The following is a 20,122-nucleotide window of genomic DNA, read 5'->3' as shown; positions in this document are numbered from 1 at the left end:
CCCTCATTTCTCTCGCTAGAGAGCTTGGCCTCTTGATCACCACAACAAAAATTGGCTTTTTCCTAAACCAAGGCCACCCTTGATATGGCCGCTAACATTGGGGAGCCTTCCTTTATGACAATATTACACCCCAAACTGACAAATGGTTGGTAACTTGAACATTTACAAGAGACTAGGATGGCTGTGAGTTAGCCCAATGACGGGATTATTGTAGGTCCACTTCCCAGGGGCCCACCCAATGCAGCCGAAAAGGAGTGCGTGGTGCTGGGAGTGGGTGCAGCCTACATGGCCTAAGACAGGGCTCTCACCCTCCTTTCACCCACATCAGAGTCCCTTGACGTTGCCCATCGTCAACAGCCTAAAGCCTTCGACCATCGATGTGACTTGTCTCACATCAGTGTTTTGGGGTTGTGAACTTGTCTAAGACTCCCCATAATTAGACATCCAAATTCAAAACTCACATAGTTGGGATTGAACATAAGACGCCTTCTCTAACTAAACAGAGAAGGGGGAGATGCCAGAAGCCAGGACCCTCGCCCTTACCCTTACCCCCTACCTTTCCCCACCTGCACAATGTCCTCTGAAGCTTGGCAACTGCAAGATCCTGCTTAGCAACTGCAGATAGACTCAAAGCAGAGTAACATGTCTTCTTAAGAATAGCAGGGAGACCATAACTCAAGCAGTGTACCATATCTTCTGAAGAACTGCAGGTAGATCATAATTCAAGGCAGTGTACCATATAGACCATGACATGTTTCAAGGCACAGGCCAAGAAGATTTTGTACTTTTCTACCACCTGGACCCTCTTACCCCCTCCCCTTGTAAAACATGCTATGAAAAAGCATTTCATGTTCAAAAAAAAAAAAGAAATTAAAAAAAAAAGAAAAAAAAAAGAAAAATGCTGATCTAGACTCATGATAAGCAACAAAACCAAATAAACTGATTTTTACAATGGATTTTACAGTAAGTCTGATATTGCTTTCATCTCAACCATTCCTATAACACCCTCTGCAAAAGTAAGTCCTATGTTCCCTGTAGTGAAAATCTGACTTGGCCCCTCTGCTTCCTTAAATCCTTGGTCTCTCGTTGCTTCCATTCAGACACCCAATCATTGTAGAAAAATGAGACACCTAATAATCCCCCAAAATAAAGTCAACAAAACTGGTAACACAAAAAAAAAATTTTGAAAAAAAAATGGAAGCAGAGACATCTTTAAAATGTTTTTTTTAAATGTAGATTTTATCTACCAAATTAAATCACTCCTTGGTCTGTGCTATTTCGGCACCTGGCACCTGGCACCTGGCACCTGGCACCTGGCACCTGGCACCTCTTACATTGCTACCCTGGGTGTGCACACACATACACAGAGGCAGGGTGGGGTGGATACCTGCTTAGTTCTTTCTCCCACGATCATAGACATCTATAACCTCTTACTATCAAAACAAGAACCAGGCACCTTGATCACTAACATATCCCACTGCCATAGCACAGAAGGTAGCTCACAAGAGATATGAAATAATCACTTAGTTCTGTAAATTCTGAAAACATCTAAAGGGATATTAAGAAAAGGAAAGCATAAAACACTAGGGGTTAGAATATGGAGCTAGAACTTATGAGGCAGTAAGGGAAAGAATTGTCAGCAAGGGAAGATATAACTTTAATTTTTTTTTAAAGATTTATTTATTTATTATATATGAATACATTGTAGCTGTCTACAGACACACCAGAAGAGGGCATCAGATCTCATTACAGATGGTTGTGAGCCACCATGTGGTTGCTGGGATTTGAACTCAGGACCTCTGGAAGAGCAGTCAGTGCTCTTAACCACTGAGCCATCTCTCCAGCCCCAACTTTAATTTTTTTAACCTTATTTTTAATGATGGTTCTTAAATGCTTTAACCTCCCTTGTAGCCCACTACCCACCAGAGGTAGTGGGAAAGAAAGGATAAGGGCAGGGTGGGGGAGGGGACCTGTTTAGAAAGATTTCTATTAATATACAATAATTAAGCAAAACAACCTACCACCCTAGATAATAACAATCATAACACATCAAGTGACAAAGCTACCTATCCCAACTTAAGGGATTGAGACGATGGTCTTTTTTTTTTTATTATTCTTCAATCATTTTTTATAGTCCAAACTTCATCCCCCTTCTGGTCTGCCCCCCAACCACTCCCCACCCCATAAATACCCTCCCCTCTTCTCCAAGATGATGTCCCCACCCACCCCACCAGGCCTCCCCACTCTCTGGAGCCTCAAGTCTCTCAAAGGTTAGGTGCATCTTCTCTCACTGAGGCCAGACCAGGCAGTCCTCTGCTGTATATGTGTCAGGGGCCTCATATCAGCGGGTGTATGTTGCCTGGTTGGTGGCTCAGTGTCTGAAAACTCTCGAGGGCCAGGTCAGTTAAGACTGCTGGTCTGTAAGCACCCTCCTCTTCAGCTACTTCCAGCTTTTCCCCAATTCTACCACAGGGGTCCCTGGCTTCCTTCCATTGGTTGGGTTCTACTATCTGCATGTGACTCTTTCAGCTGTTTCTTGGGCCTCTTAGAGGGCAGCCATGCTAGGCTCCTGTCTCCAAGCACACCACAGCATCAGTAATAGTGTCAGGGTCCCAGGTCTCCCCTTGAACTGGATTACAACAGTTTGGGCCTGTCACTGGACCACCCTTCTCTCCTGCTCTTCTCCATTTTGCCCCTGCAGTTCCTTCAGGCAGGAACAATTGGTCAGAGCTTTTGACTGTGGGATAGCGACCCCATCCCTCCACTTGAGGTCTTGTCTCTCCACTGGAGGTAGACTCTACAAGTTCCTACTCCCCACTGTAGAGCACTTCATCCAAGGTCCATCCCTTAGAGTCCTGAGAGTTTCTCACCTTCCAGGTCTCAGGTACATTCTAGAGGGCCCCCCACTGCCTACCTCCCAAAGTTACCTATTTCCATTCTTTCTGCTGGCCCTCAGGGATTCAGTTCTGTACACACACACACACACACACACACACACACACACACACTACCTGATCATTGTCCCCCTTCTCCTTCCTCTTTCCTCTCCCACCCAGGTCCCTCCCTCTGCCCCCTGTGATTGCTTTCTTCTTCCTCCCAAGTGGGATTGAAGCATCCTCACTTGGGTCCTTTGGCTTCTTAACTTTCTTGAGTCCTGTGGGTTGTGTCCTGGGTATTCTGTACTTTTTTTGGCTAATATCCACTTATTAGTGGGTACATGCATGTTCTTTGGGTCTGAGGTACCTCACTCAGGATGATATTTTCTAGTTCCATCCATTTGCCTGCAAAACTCAGGATGTCCTCATTTTTTTTTGTTTGTTTGGGTTTTTTTGTTTTTGTTTTTGTTTTTGTTTTTTTAAGACAGGGTTTCTCTGTGTAGCCCTGGTTGTCCTGGAACTCACTCTGTAGACCAGGCTGGCCTCAAACTCAGAAATTCGCCTGCCTCTGCCTCCCAAGTGCTGGGATTAAAGGCGTGCACCACCACTGCCCAGCCAGGATTTCCTCATTCTTAATAGCTTAGTAGTATTCCATTGTGTAAACGAATCACAGTTTTTCTGTGTCCATTCTTCCAATGTGGGACATCTGGATTGTTTCCAGTTTCTGGCTATCACAAACAAGGCCTCAATGAACATAGTAGAACACGTGCCCTTGTAGGATGGTAGGGAATCTTTTGAGTACATGCCCAAGAGTGGTATAACTGGGCCTTCAAGTAGATCTATTTCCAGTTTTCTGAGGAATTTCCAGATTGATTTACAGAGTGGTTGTACCAGCTTGCAATCAGCCATGGAGGAGTGAATGTTTCTTTCTCCACATCCTCGACAGAATGTGCTGTCACCTGAGTTTTTGATCTTAGCCATTCAGATTGGTGTAAGGTGGAATTTCAGGGTCATTTTAATTTTCATTTCCCTGATCACTATGGACTTTGAACAGTTCTTTAAGTGCTTCTCAGCCATTTGAGATTCTTCTGTTGTGACTTCTCTGTTTAGTTCTATACCGTTTTTTGATTGAGTTGTTTGGTTTCTTGGTGGTTATCTTCTTGAGTTCTTTATATATTTTGGATATTAGACCTCTATCAATGTGGAGTTAGTGAAGATTTTTTTTTCCCAAGCTATAGGTTGCCAGTTTGTCCTATTGACTACGTCCTTTGCCATGAAGCTTATCAGTTTCATGAGGTCCCATTTATCAATTCTTGATCTTAGAGAATAAGCCATTGGGGTTCTGTTTAGGACTATAAGAAAAAAATTTTAATTGGCCAGTATCTCAGAATAACATGGGACAATGAACTCGTGAACTCCCAGGCAAGAGCCCACGGCAGGACATATCATTTAAGAGAGTGCACTCCTGGAACATTCTGCCTCCTCAGTTTCCCAGTTGTGTATGTATTGATAAGAGAGCACACTCCCACCTAGAACATCCTGACTCCCAGTTTCCCAGCTGTGTGCTGATAAGAAATACAATCAAGAGCTTCCTGCCTAGGGAGCCCCCATCCCCCCTCCCAGCCTGTGGCTCTTGTCTTTATAAACCTGTGTATTTTATTATACGGGGCTCACTCTCTTTCCTTCTTGCGGAGGTATGTGACTGAGTCCCAGCATACTGGTTTACTAGTAAAAGCCTCTTGCCGATTGCATCATGTGCTGACTTCTGTGCTCATTCGGGGCGAGCACTGGTCCTTGGGACTTGAGCAGGGGTCCAGCCTCTTCTGGGCCTTACAGGACATTTACCCCTATGCCAATGAGTTTGAGGTTCTTCCCCACTACCTCCTCCACCCCACCTAATCTCCATGAGGATGTCCCTATCCCCCACCCTACCAGACCTCCCCACTCCTTGAGGCCTCCAGTCTCTTGAGGGTTAGGTGCATCTTCTCTGACTGAACCCAGATCCAGCAGTCCTTTGCTGTATATGTGTTGGGGGCCTCATATCAGCTAGTGCATGCTGCCTGGTTGGTGGTCCAGTATGGCAGAACCTTCCCCTAAAGATATAAGATTTCAAGGAACCAATCACTGGACAAGGAGTAGATGGTACTTCCAAGTCAGAGAGAGGAAGAGGGGAAGCAGGAGAGAGATACTTCCTTTTAGACTGGAGAGAAATGGTGGCAAAATGTAGGTAGCAGATGCCCCAGTTCAGGTGGTGGATCCACCTGGATCTGCTACCAGAGGATTTATAACTTAGAATAGCTTACAAATTAGTATGCTGGTTACTGTGCCCAGCAATTGTGTTACTTGTTGATTCTAAACTAGTTTGTGTGTTGTTTCCTTTCATACAATGACTCAACTGAGTTCCAGAGAAAGGTATGGTGGTAGAGCATGGGTTTTCAAGAAGTGCACCCCATCTATCAGTGGGAATTTGGAAGTGTGGAGCTGGTGTGGCAACAGCCAGCCATGGAAACGTAGTGAGCTGGGTAGAGTGATTTCAGAGCTCTGAGTCAGAGAGTACGCCTGGCTGAGAGCAGGCTGGCCTGTCTGCCAGTGCCCTGCTGGTGGTAGTGTGGATTGCTTTTTAAATAATTCACACAACAGACCAGTGTCTGAGAGATCTCAGGGTCCAGGTTAATTGAGACTGCTGACCATCCTACAGGAGCACTCTCCTCCTCAGCTTCTTTCAGCTTTCCTTAATTCAACCACGGGGATCACCAGCTTCTGTCCATTGGTTGGGTGTAAATATCTGCATCTGACTCTTTCAGCTGCTTGTTGGGTCTTTTCGAGGACAGTCATGATAGGTCCCTTTTTGTGAGTGCTCCATAGCCTCAGTAATACTGTCAGGCCTTGGGGCCACCCCTAGAGCTGGATCCCACTTTGGGTCTGTCGCTGGACCTCCTTTTCCTCAGGCTCTTCTCCATTTTTGTCCCTGCAGTTCTTTCAGATAGGAACAATTATGGGTCAAGATTTTAACTATGGGATGGCAACTCCATCCCTCACATGATACCCTGTTTTTCTGCTGGAGACAAATTCCCTCCCCACACTGTAGGGCACTTCATCTAAGGTCTCTCCCTTTGAGTCCTGAAAATATCTTACCTCCCAGGTCTCTGGTACATTCCAGAGGGTCTCCCCACCTCCCACCTCCTGAGGCTGCCTGATTTCATTCTTTCTGCTGGCCCTCAGGGCTTCAGTCCTTTTCCCCACACACACAATATCTGATCATCTTCCCCTCTTCCCCACCCTGTCTCCTTTCCCACCCAGGACCTTCTCTCCCTCCCCCCTCCTGTGATTGCTTTCTTCTCCCTCCCAAGTGGGATTGAGGCATTCTCCCTTCGCCTTGTTAACCTTTTTGAGTTCTGTGGACTGTATCTTGAGTATTCTGTACATTTTTGGCTAATATCCACCACTTATTACTGAGTATTTACCATGCATGTCCTTTTACATCTGAGGTACCTCACTCAGGATGATATTTTCTAGTTCTATCCATTCACTTGAGGATTTTTTTCGTTTTTTTTGTTTGTTTGTTTGTTTTTGTTTTTGGATTTTTTGAGACAGGGTTTCTCCTGGAACTCACTCTGTAGACCAGGCTGGCCTTGAACTCAGAAATCCTCCTGCCTCTGCCTCCCAAGTGCTGGGATTAAAGGCGTGCACCACCACCACCCGGCTCACTTGAGGTTTTGATCTTAGCCATTCTGATTGGTGTAAGGTGGAATCTCAGAGTCAGTTTGTATTTCCCTGATAGTTGTGGGAAGTATTTAAAAAGCCCTGTGCTATGCCTAGCTACTCTCTGCCCTGTCAAGCTGGCCTGCTATGCACTGGCAGCAATGGCCAGCCTGTTCTTATCTCGTGGAGAATCTCTAGCCCAGAGCTCCTGAAACATCTCTCCACCCAGCTCCCTAAGTTCCCACTTCCGGGTCGCTACCACGCCAGCCCCATGCTTCAAACCCCCCACAGCCTTTGTGGTGCACATCAGGCAAACCCACGCTTTGTCACTGTACCTTTCTCTCTGGAACCACTAGAACCGCCATGGGAAGGAAAACACCACACAAACTTAGTTCAGAAACAATGGTGACTCAACTCTGGGTGCAACAACTAGAATCCTAATCTTGTATCTGTATTAAATCTAAATCCTCCAGTGGAGAATCCTGGTAGATTCGCCATATAAACCAGGAGACACTAGTAGCTACATCTTGTCCTCATGCCATCCCCTTCCAAAAGACCCTATTTCTCTCCTGCTTCCTCTCTTCCCCTATCCAACCCAGAAGTCCTGCCTACTCACCCCGTGGTTGGCTCCTTTATTCACTAGGGGATTGGTTCACAAGAAGTCACCTGTGTATGTGTGACTCATTCCTAGTTCCTGGTCACAACCCCTCACAGGAGAGCAGAATTAGCATCAAAATACAAGCAACCCCAGGGCTATCCACAACTCCTGATGACTAAAGATTTTGAATATTTCTTTAAGTGCTTCTCAGCCCTTTGAGATTCCTCTGTGGTAAATTCTCTGTTTCGTTCTATACCCCATTTTTTGATTGTGTTGTTTGGTTTTTTTGGTGGTTAGCTCCTTGAGTTCTTTACATATTTTGGAAGTTAGCCCTCTATCAAATGTGAGATTTGTGAAGATTTTTTCCCAGTCTGTAGGTTGTCAATTTGTCCTAGTGACATGTCCTTTGTTTGCCTTGTAGAAGCTTTCCAGTTTCATGAGGTCCCAATGATCAATTCTTGATCTTAGAGCATGACCCATTAGAGTTCTGTTTAGGAAATTTCCTCCTGTGCTAATGAATTCAAGGCTCTTTCCCCACTATAACCTACCTCCCTTTTAGCTCACCACCCACCAGAGGCAGTGGAAAAGAAAGGGTACGGGGGAAGTAGTCTTATTTAGAAAGGTTCTTTGGAGGGCTGGAGAGATGGCTCAGTGGTTAAGAGCATTGACTGCTCTTCTAGAGGTCCTGAGTTCAATTCCCAGCAACCACATGGTGGCTCACAACCATTTGTAATGGGGTCTGATGTGTGTCTGAAGACAGCTACGGTATACTCATATAAATAAAAAAAATAGATAAATCTTAGAAAGGTTCTTTGGAGCAACTCCTGTCTGTGTTATCTGAAAATCGGCAGTTCAGTTCACAGATCAGCAGCAGCAGCAACTCAATATATTTGCAAACACTTCACAGATTCACTAGCAGTCCAGGAGAGTCGGGACAGCAAACATGAATCAGCAGTGATGGCACTACCTAGCAGAGACAGCCAGGCCTCAGTCTCCACTCAAGTAAGCAGGAGGGATCAGGGAAGAACATCAGGAGAAGTTCTTGACTGTGCTTCTCTCAGGGAAGCATAGATCAGTAAAGACTCAAGACCCACAAGCATTGCACTGCGAGCTCTATAAGCAAGCCTAGCTCAGCCTCCATCACGGTCCATCAGGTCCTATTTATACCCTCCAAACATCACATGTCCTCCGTGTGTCTTACCTCAGCACGTTTCTTGCCTCAATACATGCATCTGTTTCAGTTGACATCATTCTGCCAACCAGCCTGAGTCTGAAAAAAGCAGCAAGAACTGCAGGACACCACCAGAAGTTTTTTGGTGCATTTCTCTCTATGGAGTCCTGACAAATGCAGCTCAACTACACAATGTAAGGCAGACTAATAAATGCATTGTTAGCAAAGAATCCTTCATCACATGTCCTTTCACATGCTTGCTTTAGCAGAACATCCTCTCTTCTGTTTCTGCTTCAGTGAAACGTTCATTCACAAGTCTGCCTTAGCCTTTTACACCTGTGTCCACTTTAAGGAAATACTCCTTCAAATGTATGCTCCAGAAAAATACCTTCCAACACAACTGACTTTTAAAAAAAATCCTTAAGTTTCCATTTCAGGAAGGCAAGCAAGAAGGGCAGGTTTGGGTAAGTCCTGGAGTACAGCGAAAATATATGCTACAGTTTGGAAAGTTTGTCTTTCCCAAAGGTTTATGAGTTGAAATTTACTCCCATTGGAAGAAATTTTGGTCTGAATAAGAGTGGCTTCCTTCGGCTCATATAACTGAATACTTTTCTTTTCTTTTTTTTTTTTTTTGGTTCCAAAAGGTTTATTGTCATGGCAGATGGTGGATGAATCTGGAAGTACGCCCCCATAACTGAATACTTAGTCATTAGGGAATGGCACTAGTCGGGATTGGAAAGTGTGGCCTTGTTGGAGTAGGGGTGGAGGAAGTATGCCAGTGAAGGCAGGCTTTGAGATTCTAAAAGGCAAAACCAAGGCCAGTGGCTTTGGTCTCTCTTCATGATGCCTGAAGACCCAGATTCATGATGCCTCTCAGCTCCTGCAGCATCATGTCTGCCTGCACGTGACTATGCTTCCTTCCATAATGACAATGGACCTCTGAAACTGTAACCCATCTCCAGTTAAATGTTTGCCTTTGTAAGAGTTGCTGTGATCGTGGTCTCTTTACAGCAATAGAATAGTGACTAAGACAAGAATTAAGACAGTATAAACTAGATTCAAATTGTTTTAGACATTGGGTTTGGGAAGGTAATTGGAATTAGATAACCATCAGGGTAGATGACCATGATTGAATACAAGTAGCTTTATGAGAGGGACTAGAAGACAGACAGACACAGAAAGACACACACAAACACACACACACACAGAGCCTCTTGCTGTGTAGTGTCCTGTACCACCTCAGGATCCCCCTGAAAGACTTTCATCACCAGATGCAACATTTGACCTTGAACCTCCAAAATAGACTCCTATTCTTTACAACGTTGTCGAATCTGTGTAATTCATTAGTAACAAAAAGCAGACTAAGACCAAGAACTGTGATCTGGACAGACTGATAGAAAAAATATGAGTAGCATTGGGATTCTATGATAAACTGAATCAGACATACAAACTAGGTTGTCATTATTAAACTTGATGTGTATATGCAAATGGGTGTACATGTATTCATATAGTGGTGGTGGCCAGAATCCAAATTCACGTGTTTTCCCTAACTGTTCTCTACCTTTTTTTTTTTTTTTTTTTTTTTTTGGAGACAGGTCTCTTACTTTAGCTAATCTTGCTAGCAAACAAGCCCCAAGGATCCTTATGTGTCTGTGTGCCTATGACTGAGGTTACAACATGTACCTGGCTTTTTACATGAGTGTTGGGGATCCATGCTACAGTCTTCATGCTAGAAAGGCAAGCTCTTTACCAACAGAACCATGTTCGCAGTCCCTGTATACTGCACTACTCCATGTTACCTTTGTAAAAGTCATCTACTGTCTAAACTGCTATCGAAACAGATATCTAAACCTCCTTTTCATATGAGCTCTTTTCTTCTAATTCAACAACCTGTTTCCCACCACTGACTCTCAGAATCTGTTCTGATTTGAGAATGTGTTAGCTTTTCCTTGCTGTGACAGAATATCTAAAATACAAACAGTGATAGACTTGTTTTGACTGTTTCAGACATCTCAGTTGATAGTCACTCGGTCTCATCATTTTGAGCCTATCAGTCAAAACATACAATGAAGAACATGCTTGAAAGAAAGTTCTTCACCTCATAGTATCAGGAAAGCAATGAGAAGAGTAGACAGGCTGCCGAGAGTCACTTATGGGTTGATTATTAATCCTTAATTATCTGACTTCCCTCAATGAGGACCCTCTGCCTAAATTTTTCTTCATGTCCTGTACTGCTACCAGCTGAGGACCAAACTGCAATACATGAGCTTTGATGGACAGTCAAAATCCAAATCCTAAACAAAAATCTTTGTAAATTTTATCACTGATTAGATAATGTCTAAGATCAGGTATCTTTGATAGCTCTAATTTGCAAAGGTCCCCAGAATTAATTTGTAACTGATTTGTAAGGTATGAATAACACAGTCAAATAGAATTAAGTCTTGAAAACTGCATCCAACCCTTACTAACAACGTGACAAGAGTCACTTTACCTCTCTAAGACTCAAATTCTAATTGGAGAGAGACAGTAAGACAGTGACAAAGCAATGGTTGGCAAGATGGTTCAAAGGGTACTGGCACATGCCACCAAGCCAGACAACCTAAGATTGATCCTGGGGGCCTACATAGTGGAAAAGGAGAACCAATTCCCAGAAGTTGTCCTCTGTACACACATGTGCGCGCGCGCACACACACACATTCACAATAAATGAGATTACTTTTAAATTTTTCAATGAAATTTGAATAGAAAACTGAGGTATAGTGGGCACAGTCCTGTAATTAATTGCAGTAATCAAAGGCTAAGGCAGAATGACCATGAGTTACAGGCCAGTGTTCAATATAGGTCAGCTGAGCAACACTGTGAAACTCTGACCAAAAAAAATTAAATTAAAGGAATGTATTTAGCCCATCATTGGGTATATAGTAAGGTCTGAGAAGCTCTCTCCCAGTCCTGCCAGGACAGCACTCCCAGCCTGTATACCCACAATGTATATCGACATTTCCATAGTGCTTTGATCACAGTTCACACATCTTTAGCTTGTATCTTACTTTAAGAATGTTTAGATATAATTATCATTTGTACAAATTGGTCTTTTCTCCCCTTATAATTTATTTATTTTGAAGATGTCTTATATTACCCAGACTAGTCTCAAACTGTGGACTCCTGCCTCAGCCTCATGGGCAACTGGGAATACAGACACACACCACTATCCCTGGCCTCTTCTACATTCAGGTGTCTTGAGGACTTGAGGTTTGGTCTGTTGCTATGTACTGTAATGCTAAATACTGGCCATGGCTGCCTCAGGGACAAGGGATGGTATGTGGCCTTGCTCCGTGATTTATAACTACTGGTTGACTAACGGTGCCAACAGCCTACAGATAGGAAGAGAGGTAGGTGGGGTTTCAGTTCTTGGGCTTGAGGTTGGAGGAGGACCATGAGGAGGAGGAAGAAAGAGAAGACAACATGAGGTAGGTGAGTCATAAAACATGGCCATGAGGGCTGGCCATTTGGAGTTACGAGCTATCCAGATGGAACATGACAGGTTATAACTTGGAATTCTTTTTTTTTTTTTTTTTTTTTTTTTTTTTTTCGAGACAGGGTTTCTCTGCATAGTCCTGGCTGTCCTGGAACTCACTCTGTAGACCAGGCTGGCCTCGAACTAAGAAATCCGCCTGTCTCTGCCTCCCAAGTGCTGGGATTAAAGGCGTGCGCCACCACCGCCCGGCCATAACTTGGAATTCTTGATAGGGAAGTAGATAATAATAATGTAGAGGGTGGATAACTGCCCAGCTCTAGTACATATGGCTTACCCTAAATATTAAGGGGTGTGTCTTTTATTTGGAATGGGAGAAGAGACCCGTAATAAGTTTAAATATTTTTGCAAACAAGGACTAGCATCTGAACTTTGCCTTCCAGCAGTATATCCCATTATGAGCATAAGAACTCTACTTTGTCTTCTAAGTTGGATCATATAATTTTGTGTGATTCAGCCAAGTGTTTTTTTAAGTTCCTTTTGGATAAAAAGTAAAAGAGGAGCTGAACCAAGGAGTGCAGCTATCTTGCCTAACACAGATGCGGACTTGGAACACAGCCACTGTTCCCTCAAGTTTGTTCATTATGTCAGACCAAATATTTCCTGTGACAAGTGCCCCTTTTTAGAAGATGTACCTTGCAAACGCAACTATTTTTAGTAGGAAAGAGAAAGCCTTCAGCAGAAAAGAGATTAGTTTTATACTCATATCCTTAGTTACAACTGGAGGGACAGAATGCCCAAAAATCAATTCTAGAATATGTATTTAAATCTGAATACACATCTGTGTATTCCTTTTCCACAGAAGCTAAAACTTCAGAAAATGATTTTAAATCGTATGAAGAAATGTATTACAACTGCTAGGATACTTCTTCTAAAATTAACAAAAATTATTTCCCATCTTATTTTTGGTGAATAACTAAGCTTCCATATATATATACATATACATATTGGTTTTTCGAGACAAGGTTTCTCTGTGTAGCCCTGACTGTCCTGGAACTCACTCTGTAGACCAGGCTGGCCTCAAACTCAGAAGTCTGCCTGCCTCTGCCTCCCAAGTGCTAGGATTAAAGCGCCACCACCGCCCGGCGCTTCCAGATATTTATTTTTGATAAGTAACCTTTGGACATATTAACATTAATATTGTTGCTGCTTACTTTGAGGACAAGCTATCACAGACGTAACTTAAACGGTTGCTGATGCTGGCGGCTTAAAAACATAGCCAGCCCTTTAAGATGAAGAGGCCAGGTTGCAGAGTGCTAGGGTTAAAGCTACAACTTTAGACTTTGACCCAAGTACTTATCCACCTATTTATATTAGAAATGACCATAAAGCATTGCACCATGATGGATAGTCGCCTATAATAATGACAGTCCTTATTACATGAATTTATCTAACAGAAATTACATACTACTTAAAAGGTAGGAGCCAGGCGATGGTGGCGCACGCCTTTAATCCCAGCACTTGGGAGGCAGAGGCAGGCGGATTTCTGAGTTCGAGGCCAACATGGTCTACAGAGTGAGTTCCAGGACAGCCAGGGCTACACAGAGAAACCCTGTCTCGAAAAAAAAAAACAAAAACCAAAAAGGGGGGGGAGAGAGAGAGAGAGAAAGGTAGGCTCTCAGGCACCTTTTACAAACAGTCCTTGCAAAGAAGTATTTAAAGGGGATCCCAACGCTCTGGGGCCAAGTCTAATGAAGCTGGTTCCTTTCCCTTAGGCGCTCTCTTATTTTTGTTTGTTTTTATGGGGGGAGGGGAGGGAGACAAGGTCTCACTGTGTAGCCCTCAAAACTATCCCTGAACTTGATCTATAGACCAAGCTGACCCTGATCTCAGAAATCCTCCTGCCTCTACCTCCCAAGTGCTGAGATTAAATTCCTTAGCCCAGCTCCCTTCTGCTCTCAGGAGCTCAGGACAGCTAGCCTACCAGTGGCCTGGACTGCGCTGCCCCGCCCTCCCTGGCGGGATGAGTGACAGCGACAGCGACAGATGCTGAGACCAGAGGCGTCTGCCGCTTCCGCGTGTGGAGCCCGCAGTGGGAGCAGAGTTTGCACGTGGAAACTGTCTTCCTGCCTTCGAACCAGCCTTCGGAAGTCCCCAGAGGCCACGCACGGTAGCTGACCCTAGAGGGTCCAGGCCAGGGACGGTCCGCAACTACTTTGCTTCCGCGGGCGTCCGCCTCCGCTCGCAGTGCGCGCCGTCCGTCGGTCCACCCGTCCTGCCGCCGCTGGCAGTCGCAGTGCGCGCCGTCCGTGCCGCCAACGCCGCCGGCGCCTCCGGGACTTGCGCACAGCGCCGCCGCCGCCGCCGCCGCCGCGCAGCCTGCCTCCCCCGCCCCCCAGGCCAGCTCGCCCGGCTCCGAGACTGCGCCGCTGCAGCCGCCGCCGCCAGGGGGAGCGAGTCCCCGACGGGAGACGCGCCGGCTCGCTTCCTGCGAACGCGCCTTCCAACTTGAGCTTCCCGCGCCTCCAGCCGCTCCGAGGAGTGGAGAAGAAAGATGGAGACCGAGTCCCGGGCGGTGAGTGCTGAACCCTGCGCGGCCCGGCTTCCGACTGGAAGGGTGGGCTTTGGAGCTGAACGCCTTGCTGTTTGGTTGGGAAGGAACGCGGTGCGAGAGGGCAGCGGGCGTCCCCGCTGAGGAGAGCAGCCCATGGGATGTGTGAGAAGGGGCGGCGGGGGCGGGGGCGGGGGCGCCGGCCCTCGGTGGGCGGGTGGGCAGCTCGGGGAAACGGCCATCGGCCCTCCATGCCTAGCGAGCGGCAGCCCTGAAGGTTTCCCGCCCGAACTGCGGCGCCCTCGACGCTCGCCCTTTCGGGACACATTCTCGCTGCCCGCGGCCACGAGTTGCGCGACCGTCGTCGACGCCCGGCCCTGGAAGGGCCTGAGCCCGGGAAGGCCTGAGCTACGCGCGCCGCCCTGTCAGGCCTGGGCCCGGCCTGGGGCCTACGGGCCCCAGCACAGCCTGGTAACGTGCCGCCGCGCCCCGCCCCGTGCCCGGCCGACAGCCAATCAACATGCGCCAACGCAAGGCCGTGGCTCGCTGTGCACGAGGCGGGCAGCGCGTGGTAGGTGCCGTTGAGGGTTCCCGCCACCGCTGCTGGCGGGTTTGCCTGACAAAATTTCTCGCTGGCTGGCCTTCTTTTCCCTCCCGCACTTTGGTGGGGAGGGGGGGGATCCTCGTGTCAGTGCCCCTGGCCACGATGACCCGAGAGAACCCGAGGAAGTTTTCAATTCGACCATTTGCCCCATCGCCTCAGCCTGCTGGCCTCAGAGGGGAAGGAGCACCGAGGCGGTGACTGCGACGGTTAGCCCACCTCTTCCTTTGTCTTTGCAAAGATGATCCATCTGGAGGTTAAGCCCCAGAGAAGGAGGCACTGGGACCACGCTACCTTGAAAGAGCATCTTAATAAACTCATTAGTGGTCAAGCTTTACAGAGAAGCCGAGGATCCAGACTAACAATCCTGGAGCAGCCCCTAGCTCCATGCTTTCAAATGGTTGACAGTGGGAGGTTTCCTCTCTTGTCAAATTCACTGCTAATCTCTAAGGAACTTGATGTTACCTCTCTCTGAGCCTTGTTGCCGCTAGCCATAAAATGTGTTCTAGAATATTATTGATACTTCGGTCCTTACCCAAATGTTGAGCAAATACCAAGCAAGTCTCTCGTTAAACCATAATCTACTCGTCCATGCATTCAACAGATACACACGGAACACTTGCTATGTGATGTTTCTGTTTTGCATGTCGCAGTGAGTTTTTTAAAAAGGGTAGGCAACCTTCCTGTCCTCATGAATATTACAGCATAGTGACAGGTAAATATGTGGCATCTTAGAAAATGGTAAATAAGAAAGGAAGCCATAACATCCACAATAGGAGCCTTAAAATCAGAGATGGAAGTGAATTGCTTGTTTTAAAATATGTACTTTTTCTTTCTCAGTGTCTGAGATCTCTTCACTTGGGATTGATTTCATCCACCTCTCACAGGAAAAATGGAGTCTTCTTTCTTAAACTTGAAGGCAAACTAGTACTTCCATTGAACTCCTTTGTTTTTAGAGAAGTTTTTGAAGACTTCTCATTATTTAACAAAGTCTATACTAGAAATAAATGGACATTGATATTGATACGTTAAGCCTTCAAAATTAGAAGTATGAACATAATAGATATGTACCAATTTTGTTTTGTTTTTCAAGACAGGGTTTCTCTATATAGCCTTGGTTGTCTTGGAACCTATTCTGAAGACCACAGACATATCTGTAATTGAATTCTCTGTGAAGTCATTAGTACTAGGAAGAAAGTTACACCACGGAGCCTATCAGGTGTTAAGTACACAATTTATGCAATATGGGCTTGAGACTTTTAGGATTTCAGGTAGAAAGGCTTTACCTGGGATGTATATTGGAAGGAAATTGGAATATTTCTATGATTGTATATGTTAGTTATTACTTTAAAAATAAGATTGATAAAGGAGAACAGTTGCTCAGATTATCCAGGATACAGCAATGTTTGGTAGTTCTCATGGTTTGGACAGTGCTTTTGTTTTTATCAGTATTCAGACATGATTAAAGAATTTTTTTTAAAATCTTGATCCATTATAACTACAGTGACCTTGTCTAATGTTGATGTTCTGTTAACAAGAGAACACCACTGCCTAGCTGAGTGCCAGGCCAACTTAACACCTGGACAAAATGGTTGAGACAAAACATCTCCAGACATCTGGATTTTCTTTTCTCCCTCTTTGACTTCTTTATGAATTTAGTATTCCTCCTTAACAAATAGCCTATCTCATAATTAATGTAAGTATATTTGAATAGTACATTTAATAGTAAGCACTTCTGTAGAATGAAGTACTTTGTCACATTTTTATTTCTCCCAAAAGCTATGAGCTCTAATTTTAAATTACAATCTTCATAATATTGGAATGAAGTCAAGTCTAATATATGACATTTTGCCTAAATGACTGCTTTGATGATCCTGTATTAAAACGTATGCCTAGTGCTAAAAGCTTAAAATGACTTTATTTTACAGCAAACAACAAATCAGACACAAACAGATTCATTATCTCCATCCCCTAATCCTGTGTCACCTGTGCCTTTGAATAACCCAATAAGCGGCCCGCGATACGGAACTGTGATCCCTAACCGCATCTTTGTAGGAGGAATTGACTTTAAGGTATCTATCTATTTGTGAGCGCAACAAGGTGGGGAAGAAGAGTGTTTTGCTTCTCTTTCATTTTTTCGCAAACTATACAACTATAAAATTACATTTGCATATTGGTTAATATACATATGGTTAATATACAAAATGTGTTTCACATTGTCTTGGTTTAAATACAAATAACACTTCATACTTCAGTTTTACTTACCTATATGATGCTACAATTACCTAGATAATTATTTTGATTTTTAAATGAAAACTTAATCTAAAGATTTTAGTCTTGTAAACTGTGTACCTTTATCACAACCTTTATTCTTGCATTCCTAACTAATGTCCTAGACTTTGATTTGTTACAAATAGCTTTCTTTGATAGGATTTATAATTGGATAATTTAAAAGGCCTTGTGATCCAAATAGAGAGTCTGTAAAAATCTGATCTGTAAAACTCAGCTCATCAGCTATTTCACTCTTTCAGAAAAGCATAATTGAAATTATTCACAGTATTCTTATATAAGAGGTAGTAGTAGATATGTACAGGGAGTATTTAGGAATATTTTAATCAGATTCTCTTACATGGGGTGAGGATATAACTTGATGGTAAAGGTTTGCTCCATCTTCACACATACACACACACACACCCCTTTCAAATTGATTTATAAAAGCATTTCTCAGTTTACATATTAGAAATTATAGGGAGAGATACCTTTTATAATAAAATGTGCCATTATATGTGGTTTTTGACACAAATCTTATTTCTATATACTCTTACCACAATTTAGATAAAATTACTTGTTTTTTACTTAAGAAAAAATATGAGGTCAAAATGGCGGGCAGACCTGCTGTTGCAGCATCAAGCAAGTGGCTGGATGGTTTTCGAAAGTGGTATTATAATGCTGCAGGATTCAATAAACGGGGGTTAATGCGAGATGATACAATACATGAAACTGAAGACGTAAAAGAAGCTGTAAGAAGGCTTCCTGAGGACCTTTACAATGACAGAATGTTTCGAATTAAGAGAGCCCTGGACCTGAGTATGAGGCATCAGATTTTGCCTAAGGATCAGTGGACAAAATATGAGGAGGACAAATTCTACCTTGAACCCTATCTGAAAGAGGTTATTCGGGAAAGAAAGGAAAGGGAAGAATGGGCGAAGAAGTGATCGTGTAGTTAAGATCTGTGGGTGTACCTGGTCTCACCATATTTTCATGAAGTTATTTCAACCAGAATCACAATTTAAGAATTATTTGCTCTACATATGTCTCACATTAAATAAATAAATGTCTATTGTAACCATAAAAAAAAAAGAAAAAATGTTACACTTAGTATATTTGCCAAAATAACTATTCTGGAATATGTGATTGTGGTATCTGAATATGTGAAATAAGTATGCTTCCTAAATACTTACCTTTTGAAATATTTTTCTGTACCTATGGCAAATAATGAGTATTCCTGCTTAACATTCATTCATATTAAACATCTTAGTGAACTTTTAAAGTAAATATTCAATAAATACAAACATTTTCATGTAAGTCACTAAAGCACATCACACTAAAAACACAATATGGATTTTATATTCCATCTTTTCTGTATACCCATGGCACTAAGGTAACAGAAGTCTTTCCCATGAGAAATATCTTTTTTCAAAACCACAAAAATAATAGCCAGTAAGGAAATAATTCCCTATAGTAGCAAACAGTGTGAGACTTTTTAAACCTCTTGTTCTTAGATGCCTAGGAACTATCTCTCTTCAAGTCTAGTTATCTTGACTGTCTCCTTACTCTACAAGGCTGAATTAGTAATTCTTCTTCCAAAGAATAGTTTAGATTAACTTGGTTTTAGATATCTAATAGCAGTTCTTATTCTATCACTGATTCCATCTTTTATTTATTAGAAGAAAAGTAATTCACTTATTCTTAGGTGTAGTATTGGTCATTGTCCAACTTAGCAGGGTTAAGGTTACCATCCAAAATAACAGATAGTGTATTTAAGTTAGTGTGGTAGCAGCTGAACTCAAAATAAGTGGCTGTGCTCTAAGGCATCTCTTGATTCTCCTTTATATAACCTTAAAGTTATACTTGGAAACAAACAGTTGCAACTGAACCCAAAAAATAAAATTGTAAAGAATTCACTGTAAATACTCTGGGAATAGCTGTTATTGTCTTACCCATTGTAAACATCTTGGACATTGTATGTTATTCCAATTTTATTGTATCATTATAATATCTGCAGTTAGCTAAAATGTGTGTTGAGTACAGATAAAATACCTTGTAATTTGAAATAGTAAGTCAGTTTGTACTTGTTATGGCAAAATCAGGTATTTGGAAAATACAGTCTTTTCCTAAGACCTCAGTTGTCCTGAAGACTATATTGATTAGTATAAAGTGACTGAATTAGACCACAGTGACCTAGTTTCACTACTGTAACTGCTGTCCTCCCCAAATACTAGAGTCAGTAGTACACAGCCTAACTAGGTTTAGTATATGTAATCCAACATAGCATTCTTAAAGTTGCTGAAGAATTCCTTTACCTAGTTATTGTACTTTGTAGTTTTAGAATAATTCAGTTTAAGATGTTTTGACTTACATATAATCATTGAGCTACCTTCTACTACATAATCAAGGTGCATAGATTTTAGTAACAGTGGTTTTTACCTACATTTTTAATGATGATATGTACTTTTCAACTTGTTTTCTATTTTCTTATGTCTCCATAATAAATATCAAAGTTGTTTCACCTTTTATTGGTTTAAGTATTTTTTAATGTTTTCTTTTTATGTCATTAGACAAATGAAAATGATTTAAGAAAATTTTTCTCCCAATATGGGTCTGTAAAAGAAGTGAAGATTGTTAATGACAGAGCTGGAGTGTCCAAAGGGTTAGTATCATTGCACATAATATATAGAATAATGAATTATATTTTGTTGGCTTAGGTTTTATATGCTAATATACTTTGTCTTCATTTTTTTAGGAGAGAATTTTATGCCCTACTTTTCTCATATATTCTCTCCCTCTCCCCTCCCCATCCCTCTCTCTCTGTCTTTTTCTGTTATCCCTCTCCACACCTCCCTCCCCCTCCCCCTCTCTCTGTCTCTCTCT

At 43.2% G+C, this 20,122-nt stretch overlaps 1 protein-coding gene and 1 pseudogene across 4 annotated transcripts in view; both read left to right on the top strand.

The window, feature by feature from the left end:
- Positions 1-13,938: 13,938 nt before the first annotated feature.
- Positions 13,939-20,122, top strand: part of Boll (boule homolog, RNA binding protein) — a 95,762-nt gene continuing 89,578 nt past the window's right edge. For 2 of the 4 annotated variants that reach the window (XM_028765698.1, XM_028765699.1), the window contains exons 1-3: positions 13,939-14,394; positions 16,900-17,043; positions 19,810-19,901. In XM_028765698.1, coding sequence (XP_028621531.1) covers positions 14,374-14,394; positions 16,900-17,043; positions 19,810-19,901 — 257 coding nt within the window. In that variant the 5' untranslated portion in view covers positions 13,939-14,373. Of the gene's footprint in view, positions 14,395-14,883; positions 15,181-16,899; positions 17,044-19,809; positions 19,902-20,122 lie in introns of those variants that run through there. The other 2 variants (XM_028765700.1, XM_028765701.1) reach the window with 2 other exon arrangements.
- LOC114619767 lies at positions 17,851-18,317 on the top strand (annotated as a pseudogene).

Source organism: Grammomys surdaster, unplaced genomic scaffold (assembly GCF_004785775.1).
Source record: "Grammomys surdaster isolate TR1022 unplaced genomic scaffold, NIH_TR_1.0 165, whole genome shotgun sequence".
NCBI lineage: Eukaryota > Metazoa > Chordata > Mammalia > Rodentia > Muridae > Grammomys > Grammomys surdaster.
The sequence above is the reverse complement of the archived record's forward strand: the minus strand, read 5'-3'. Positions and strand labels throughout refer to the sequence as shown.